The sequence below is a fragment of the Bombina bombina genome, chromosome 1, assembly GCF_027579735.1.
Source record: "Bombina bombina isolate aBomBom1 chromosome 1, aBomBom1.pri, whole genome shotgun sequence".
NCBI classification, from domain to species: domain Eukaryota; kingdom Metazoa; phylum Chordata; class Amphibia; order Anura; family Bombinatoridae; genus Bombina; species Bombina bombina.
Window position 1 is genome coordinate 1,306,166,627 of NC_069499.1, and position 10,185 is coordinate 1,306,176,811.

Here is a 10,185-nt window from a genome sequence, read left to right on the forward strand (position 1 = left end):
GAAGATATTGAACATTATTATGAAAGTGGGAACCAAGTAAACACATACAGTGGGGCAAAAAAGTATTTAGTCAGCCACCAATTGTGCAAGTTCTCCCACTTAAGAAGATGAGAGAGGCCTGTAATTTTCATCATAGGTATACCTCAACTATGAGAGACAAAATGTGGAAACAAATCCAGACAATCACATTGTCTGATTTGGAAAGAATTTGTTTGCAAATTATGGTGGAAAATAAGTATTTGGTCAATATCAAAAGTTCAAATCAATACTTTGTTATATATCCTTTGTTGGCAATGACAGAGGTCAAACGTTTTCTGTAAGTCTTCACAAGGTTGTCACACACTGTTGCTGGTATGTTGGCCCATTCCTGCATGCAGATCTTCTCTAGAGCAGTGATGTTTTGGGGCTGTCGCTGGGCAACACAGACTTTCAACTCCCTCCAAAGGTTTTCTATGGGGTTGAGATCTAGAAACTGACTAGGCCACTCCAGGACCTTGAAATGCTTCTTACGAAGCCACTCCTTCGTTGCCTGGGCGGTGTGTTTGGGATCATTGTCATGCTGAAAGACCCAGCCACTTTTCATCTTCAATGCCCTTGCTGATGGAAGGAGGTTTGCACTCAAAATCTCACGATACATGGCCCCATTCATTCTTCCATCTACACGGATCAGTCGTCCTGTTCCCTTTGCAGAGAAACGGCCCCAAAGCATGATGTTGCCACCCCCATGCTTCACAGTAGGTATGGTGTTCTTTGGTTGCAACTCAGCATTCTCTCTCCTCCAAACACGAGTTGTGTTTCTACCAAACAGTTCTACTTTGGTTTTATCTGACCATATGACATTCTCCCAATCCGCTTCTGGATCATCCAAATGCTCTCTAGCATACTTCAGATGAGCCCGGACATGTACTGGCTTAAGCAGGGGGACACGTCTTGCACTGCAGGATCTGATTCCCTGGCGGTGTAGTGTGTTACTGATGGTAGCCTTTATTACGTTGGTCCCAGCTTTCTGCAGGTCATTCACTAGGTCCCCCCGTGTGGTTCTGGGATGTTTGCTCACTGTTCTTGTGATCATTTTGACCCCACGGGGTGAGATCTTGCATGGAGCCCCAGATCGAGGGAGATTATCAGTGGTCTTGTATATCTTCCATTTTCTAATTATTGCTCCCACAGTTGATTTCTTCACACCAAGCTGCTTGCCTATTGCAGATTCAGTCTTCCCAGCCTGGTGCAGGTCTACAATTTTGTTTCTGGTGTCCTTCGACAGCTCTTTGGTCTTCACCATAGTGGAGTTTGGAGTGTGACTGTTTGAGGTTGTGGACAGGTGTCTTTTATACTGATAATAAGTTCAAACAGGTGCCATTAATACAGATAATTAGTGGAGGACAGAGGAGCCTCTTAAAGAAGAAGATACAGGTCTGTGAGAGTCAGAAATCTTGCTTGTTTGTAGGTGACCAAATACTTATTTTCCACCATAATATGCAAATAAATTCTTTCCAAATCAGACAATGTGATTGTCTGGATTTGTTTCCACATTTTGTCTCTCATAGTTGAGGTATACCTATGATGAAAATTACAGGCCTCTCTCATCTTCTTAAGAGGGAGAACTTGCACAATTGGTGGCTGACTAAATACTTTTTTGCCCCACTGTAAGACACAGTATTACAGCAACACTTGCAAAAGGATACAATGAGATACATAAAACACAGTATTACAAGAGTACTTACCTTGTGTCTTGTCCCATGCTCAATCCTTGTTCAATTATTGTATAATTCTTAAATTAGTGCTTCACGTATAAAATGTTCACTTTAGAAATGTGAACATATGCTGTTGTTAAAATGTACACTGCCCAGGCAATGCACCCCCCTGTGCAATGCACCTCCCAAACTAGTGTGAAATGAATGATTCAGACAGCATGCAGTTTTAAACAACATTCCAATTTACTTCTGATAATTTGTTTTGTTCTCTTGTTATTCCTTGTTGAATAGCATAGCTAGGAAGGCTCAGGAGCAGCAATGCACTACTGGGAGCTAGCTGTTGATTGGTGGATGCACATATGTCTCTTGTAATTGTCTAATTCGAAGTGTTCAGCTAGCTCCCAGTAGTTCTACTTAAACACAGGATACCAAGAGAATGAAGAAAATTTGATGATAGAAGTGAACTGGAAAGTTGTTTAAAATTGTATGTTCTATCTGAATCATGAAGGAACAAAAATGAGTTTGATGTCCCTTTAAGAGTAAATGCAGAAAATATGTTATTTTTGTTATACTAATTTTCAAATTACTCTTTTGTATCTTAGAGGTTGGGCGCTCTGTAAAGATTCCAATACTTATCGGTTCTGGAGTGACTCTGGAAAATGTGGAAATCTACATGGATGCAAACGGTTTCATTATTGGTTCCTATTTTAAAAAAGGTGGTGTCTGGAGCAACAGTGTTGATTATGATAAAGTATTATCACTTATGAATAAAGTTAATAGTCTAAGATAATGCAAGTGACAGCTGTGTTCTTGCCAGCTAAGACAACACTGTATTATTTGCAGATCATTTAGGTGCTATCATTGATGTGATTTGACTCCCAAGGATATGATTGGTCACAAGTTTATTTGATTAAAAGATTAAAGCCACAAATTTTCCATTTTAATATGAGTTACATTTTAGGCACTGTAAGATTTGAATATGCAATGTTTAATTATACATAGTAAAAAAACAAACAAAAAAAAAAACGTGCAGTATGCTTTCATTATTTACCCCCCCCCCCCCTTTCCTGTTATTAATGTCTAACACAATGACAGGGGCAAGCCCTAGGGTTGCCACCTGTGCCTTAAAATACAGAACACTTATAAGTTACACATGCTGCAGGGTGTGCAGGGAGGAATATGAATAGTGCTGTCCAGAAACACAATACATGTTCCTCCCTGCACACCCTGCAGCATATGTAACTCATAAGTGTCCAGGAAAACATGGCTGAGGTGGCAATCCTAGCAAGCCTATAATCTCTGGATTGCCTGTGTTTTGGCCTGTTAAGAACAGATATAATTGAGCTCCTACACTCTTCTTAGCTGAAGAGAATACCTAGGTAGATAGTGTGCACTAGGGGCTCCATTACATATTCAACGTCGCCCGCAAAATCCTCCGCCACCGGATTTTACGCGATTTTGGTATTAAATATACGGCGTAGCATACAAGTTACGCGCGTATATTTCTCCCTTCGGCCGTATTTTTTTTACCCATAGACTTAACATAGAACAGCCGCGCAATTTGGTGTCCAATATACAGCGTAAGGACTTAGAATTCAGAAAATCTACTCCATTCTCATCTCACCACAAATTGCAGGCGCAGTAACCCTTTCACTGACTAAAAAAGCAACGTAACTCCCTGAAGGCCTAACAAACGCATGCGCAATTACATACATATCAGCCACAAATCTCAAACAGTTAAACCATTTATTATTCCTGCCCCTGCAAGTGTGTCAAACCAATCACAAACAGCACAACCTCTCACCTGCAGCCTTAAAACACGTCAATGCACACCCTCATTAGCCACCATGTTTCCCCTGCTTTACCTACAATATCTAGAGAGACAGCATCGTGGGGCACAAGGGGTGCTGGAAGCCCTACAAGCTCCTGTTGTGGAGGATATACCTGCTGTGGAGGATATACCTGCTGCTGATATAGTTGCTGCTTAGGTCCCTGGTCATGGTGCTGTAGCCGTCCCTGCTCCTGCTGCTGCTGTCCCTGCTCCTCCTGCTGCTGTTCCTGGTGCTGTTGTTGCTGCAGCTGGTCATAGGCCAGCAGGGCCTATAAGACGTCGGCATCAGCAAAGGGGAAGAGCAAGGGGCACTAAGGATACATAGGGTTAAGGTCACCCTGTTTGGAATGACAGAGGAGGAGGTCAGGGAAAAGTATCACTTGACTTCTGCAATCCTCATTGACCTTTATGAGGTCTTGAAGGATGATATTAACCCTCAAGCGAATAGGAAACGAGCTCTGACTGGTATGCAGAAGCTGTTGTGTGTTGTGCCCTTCCTGGGATCCGGCTCATTCCAGTCAACTGAGGGCCTTGTGTCTGGCCTAGCGCAGTCCACCTTCTCCAGGCTCCTAGGGGAGGTTTTGACTGCTCTAGATAACCAGACACAGCGATACATTAATTTCCCCCGTACCCCCCAGGAATGGAACAGTCTTAAACAAGGCTTCTATTGACTGGGGGGTATTCCCAATGTCATGGGGGCAATTGATTGCACACATGTGCGTATTGTGGCCCCACATGAGGAGCCATTCCTCTATATTAACAGGAAAGGGTTTTACTCCTTGAATTGCCAGATGGTCTGTGATACCACTCTGAAATTCACACATGTGTATGCAGGCTTTCCATGGAGTGCCCATGATTCCTACATCCTGCGCCAGACCTCCTTATTCCAGCTTTTTGATTCTGGAACACTCTCGGGAGGTTGGCTGCTTGGTGAGTATGCACTACCTTCATTCTGTCTGTATTTTTCTACTAAAGGGACACTAAACACAAAACGATTATGTCATGTTTCAGATAGAGAATATGTATGACAATTACATGGTAAATAACAAAGGACAATGTTTATGGTGAACTATAACATTATTTATTTTTCTTGGACTTTTTGGATGAGGGAGCTGAGGTGCCTGTAGTGGATTGCCTTGTTCTCTTTGTTCTAGCAGATTCTGGTGTTTCTGCTGGTGTACTGGCAACAGATGATAGGCTGGAGGTAGTGTCCTGCTGGTGTGTAAAGTGCTCAACTAACACACCCAAGAGTTGATTTTATTCTCTCCATCTATTGTCCATCTGCATCTGCATATCAGACAGAATTTGCATCATCTGTGACTGGTTTTGAACACTTGCACTTAATGATGCTGCCATGTCCCTCTGCAGCTCTATGCTACGTTTGTGTAACCTCTCTTGGCTCCTGAAGAACCTCTCTTGGCCTCTTTGTATGCTCTCTGTGCTTGTTATGAGCCTCCTCTGGAGTGCAATATATTCCTCGCCCATGGGAGAATACAATGCATCCACAGGCTCTTGAGCAGCAGGGCTTCTAGTTGCTAGAGGTGCAGGGTCCTCTGCATCAGCTGGTTCTGGTGGGTCAGGTTCAGCTGCATCTGCTGGTTCTGGTGGGGCAGGTTCAGCTGCATCTGATGGTTCTGGTGGGGCAGGTTCAGCTGCATCTGCTGGTTCTGGTGGAGTATGTTCAGCTGCATCTGCTGATTCTGGTGGGGCAGGTTCAGCTGCATCTGCTGGTGCTGGTGGGGCAGGTTCAGCTGCTGGTGCTGGTGGGGAAGACTCAGTTGCATCTGCTGGTTCTGGTGGGGCATGTTCAGCTGTATCTGATGGTGCTTGAGTAGTTTCTGCTATATTTTCATCTGCAGATGGTGGAGCTCGCCCAAGTGATGAGGATGGTGGAGCTCGCCCAAGTGATAAGGATGGTGGAGCTCTTATGGTTGATTGATAGTACCACTGATGACCAGTGTGTGACCACTCAGCCTGTCCAATTGGCACTTCTTGTGACATAGTCTGTGGGTAAAAGCCATGACTGCCGTGAGATTGTGTTGGGGGGTAAATACATGGACCCTTTGTGGCTGTCTTGGCTCCCCCTCAAAGCCAAAAGAAGAATATTCCTCTGGCCAGGAATCTTGCCTGGGGTCATATGGCAATGGTGGTGGCATCACTCCCGGGTCCTTAACTGAAGCCATCCAACCATGCTCATGCCTGGGAGCATACTGTTTGTGCGGTTGCCTGAAGACTGGTGGTGGTGGCATGGCTGTTTGTATCCTCGTGACAGGAAGTTTTGTGGAGGAGTCAAATAATGAGAGGGATTAGTACAGTCAGATATATGTCCATGTGGGCATACAATGTACATTGATATATGCTAGGGCCTATACTGATTCTCATGTCAAACTCTATAACACGCATGTGCACATTGTGATTTGTTCTATGAGGGATTTGAATATGCGCAGTATACAGGTATGTGTTTCATACAATAGTTATGTGTACATGTCAATGATGGAAAAAATGTGTTCTTTAAGTGACACTATGGTCACACAATTTACTTTAGCCTGATGTAGGCACAGAACCTGCTTTATTGAGCTAAAAGTATTTTAATGGATATAGTGTCCATTTACTGAAATGTGGCTTGTGGCCTGTGTTACTCTGAGACATGTTAGTATTGCACTATTCAACCTCATATCATGAATTGCTTTGTGTTAAGTAGCAGTAATGTCAAGTATAATTGTAGATGTTTTTGCTAGTACGCCAAATACCATGCTCCTCATTGTGTACATGAATGTGTGATATTAAAGGATGTTATATCTCAAATACATATAATACTGGTGTATGTGGTGTTACTCACCAACATGATGTGCTGTGGTTGCAGCTACTGAGTCACGAGCCCCTGGAAGTCCACGGACTGCTGTGATACTCAGGGACCTGCGTATCATCTCCTGCCAGGTGTTATATTCTATATCCAGGGAGTGGCCACCACCTGTTCCTTTCTGGTGCATAGCTTCCTGCCCCATCTTTTCTTTGACCCGCCTCTTGCAGTCATTCCAGCGTTTTTTAAGGCCTCCTCTGCGGGGCCACACTGTTGACGGCATCCTCTATCTCCAACCATGACATTTTTCGCTTTTTGGCAATGCCTTTGCCCTTCTCCTGCCCGAAGAGGGCACTGTAATTGTCCATGATGGCCTGGACAAGGGCAACATTTTCATCAAATGAGAAGTTGGGACATCTCAGACTTTCATCCTCCATGGACACTTGGCTTCCTCCCTGTGATGTCCCTGTTGTGGGTTCCATCCTATCCCTCCTCCCCCCCTTCTGTCCCCATGTGCACCCTCTGTCCCTCTCCTAGATGTGCCTGCTCTCTGGGGCATCTCCCCTCCTATCATCCCTTCTGGCTCTCCCTCTCCCCACTCCACTTACTCCCTGACGGGGGGGCCCATTGCTCCTCCTGTCCTCTCCTATACTCCTCTCCCTGCCACTCCTCTCCCCTCCTCCCTACCTCTCCCTGCTGTCCTCCACTAAATCACACTACACACACTCACACTCACTCCCAGTTCAATCACACACAATCACAACCAAACACTCAGCCTATCACACTATAAAATTAAAATAAAATGTGTGAGGTGTTAGAAAAAAAATGTGTGCAATATGTAAAAATTTGTGTAAGTGTACAAGCTTAATCAAACTACAATGCGACCTAACTAACTCCTCTGTTTGCGCCTCTCTCTGTATTCTGACTAATCCTCCACTCCAGTGTAGTGTGCTGTAGCTCAACGAACAATCGAAACACACTGAAGAAAATGGCGGCTGCGCATGGGTTTATATATGAATTTTGAATAGCGTAATTATGCGTCACATTTTTATTTGAAATCGCGGTTCATTTTTACGAGTGTTAGCCTAATTTGCATAAAACTACTCTTTATTGACACTTTCCGTGGACAAAATACTGGCGTAAGTTACTTACAACGACTGAAATGTGTATTTGCGCACATTTCAGAACATCGCCAGTTTGTCCTACTAACGCCAGTTTAGCATCTAACGGCGCAGTATATGTAATACACCGATGTGCGAGGTGAAATTACGGGTGGCGCAGGTTTCCACGCTTGCGCAGTATATTTAATCGCGCCCTAGGTGGCAGTAGTGTTTGCACAGTGTATAGCATTAAAGGGACAGTAAACGCCTTGAGATTTTTATATAAAATTTTTAGTTAGGCAGGCGTAATGAAACAACTTTGCCATCGGATTTTCATTATTTTGCCCCCTGTTCATGTAATGTGGCTCTGACAATTGAGCTATTTCTAATTATCAGACGATGAAATGCATCCTTCTGAATTCTCAAGACTAACACTGCTACATATCTGTCCCTAATTGGCTTTAACTGATAACTGCCAAACGTACATTTTATACTGACATTATGACATTGGCTAGTCTTGTGGTCTGTGGACTAAAGACCAGATTGGCACTGCAATAAGGCAAATGGTGGGTTAAGTTTGGTTGCTGGAAAATAATATGGTTTAAAAACATTAAGATCTGGTTGTTATGTTATTCTGTAGCAACATATCTTGTAATTACAAGGTGTTTACTGTCCCTTTAAAAGCATTCTTGCTTTTCATCAAAGTATACAAAGAGAAAAAAGTAAATGTAATAATAGAAGTACATTGGAATGCTTTTTTTCATTGTAAACCCTATCTGAATAATGAAGAAACAAAAACAAACTGCAAAATAGAAATAGTATAAAATAGAAATAGTATAGAATAGAAATAGTATAACATAGAAATAGTATAAAATAGAAATAGTATAAAATAGAAATAGTATAACATAGAAATAGTATAACATAGAAATAGTATAAAATAGAAATAGTATAAAATAGAAATAGTATAAAATAGAAATAGTATAACATAGAAATAGTATAACATAGAAATAGTATAAAACAGAAATAGTATTACATAGAAATAGTATAACATAGAAATAGTATAACATAGAAATAGTATAACATAGAAATAGTATAAAACAGAAATAGTATAACATAGAAATAGTATAACATAGAAATAGTATTACATAGAAATAGTATTACATAGAAATAGTATAACATAGAAATAGTATAACATAGAAATAGTATAAAATAGAAATAGTATAACATAGAAATAGTATAAAATAGAAATAGTATAACATAGAAATAGTATAACATAGAAATAGTATTACATAGAAATAGTATTACATAGAAATAGTATAAAATAGAAATAGTATAACATAGAAATAGTATAAAATAGAAATAGTATAAAATAGAAATAGTATAAAATAGAAATAGTATAACATAGAAATAGTATTACATAGAAATAGTATTACATAGAAATAGTATTACATAGAAATAGTATTACATAGAAATAGTATAAAATAGAAATAGTATAAAATAGAAATAGTATAACATAGAAATAGTATTACATAGAAATAGTATTACATAGAAATAGTATAAAATAGAAATAGTATAAAATAGAAATAGTATAACATAGAAATAGTATTACATAGAAATAGTATTACATAGAAATAGTATAAAATAGAAATAGTATAAAATAGAAATAGTATAACATAGAAATAGTATAACATAGAAATAGTATAACATAGAAATAGTATAACATAGAAATAGTATTACATAGAAATAGTATTACATATAAATAGTATTACATAGAAATAGTATAAAATAGAAATAGTATTACATAGAAATAGTATAAAATAGAAATAGTATAAAATAGAAATAGTATAACATAGAAATAGTATTACATAGAAATAGTATTACATAGAAATAGTATTACATAGAAATAGTATAAAATAGAAATAGTATAACATAGAAATAGTATAAAATAGAAATAGTATAAAATAGAAATAGTATAACAGAAATAGTATAAAATAGAAATAGTATAAAATAGAAATAGTATAAAATAGAAATAGTATAAAATAGAAATAGTATAAAATAGAAATAGTATAAAATAGAAATAGTATAAAATAGAAATAGTATAACAGAAATAGTATAAAATAGAAATAGTATAAAATAGAAATAGTATAAAATAGAAATAGTATAACAGAAATAGTATAAAATAGAAATAGTATAAAATAGAAATAGTATAACAGAAATAGTATAAAATAGAAATAGTATAAAATAGAAATAGTATAACAGAAATAGTATAAAATAGAAATAGTATAAAATAGAAATAGTATAACAGAAATAGCATAAAATAGAAATAGTATAAAATAGAAATAGTATAACAGAAATAGTATAAAATAGAAATAGTATAAAATAGAAATAGTGAATATAAATTGCATTTTTTTTTACTGCACATAAACATTTTAGAGACAATACATTTTGAGTTTATGGCCCTTTAACTGGTAATAAACTGGGAAATGGTACAGCTGCTTATCGATCTCATTCTCATACTTTAATTTTACAAATGGAATATGATTTAGCATTAACACCAAATAGTCAGTTTAATGTAATACAGCTTTTTTAATGAAGGTCTGACCCTCTCCATCAACAGAACAGTTGATCCCTAGGAATCAGCTGTGCGCAAACGCACATTTCCTATTAGCTAAAAGAGACTGCACATTTGTATATGAAATACTCATTTATGCATAATGAACTACTTTGCAGTATATTGTCATTCTTTATTTTGCCCCCTTT

General features: G+C 38.8%; 1 protein-coding gene across 1 annotated transcript in view; it reads left to right on the forward strand.

Annotated features, from left to right (window-relative positions):
- LOC128648883 (uncharacterized protein F13E9.13, mitochondrial-like) overlaps positions 1-2,720 on the forward strand; it is a 93,301-nt gene extending 90,581 nt beyond the window's left edge. The window contains 1 exon segment of the mRNA XM_053701813.1: positions 2,297-2,720. Within this exon segment, the coding sequence (XP_053557788.1) occupies positions 2,297-2,484 (188 nt within the window). The 3' untranslated portion in view covers positions 2,485-2,720.
- Positions 2,721-10,185: the final 7,465 nt, after the last annotated feature.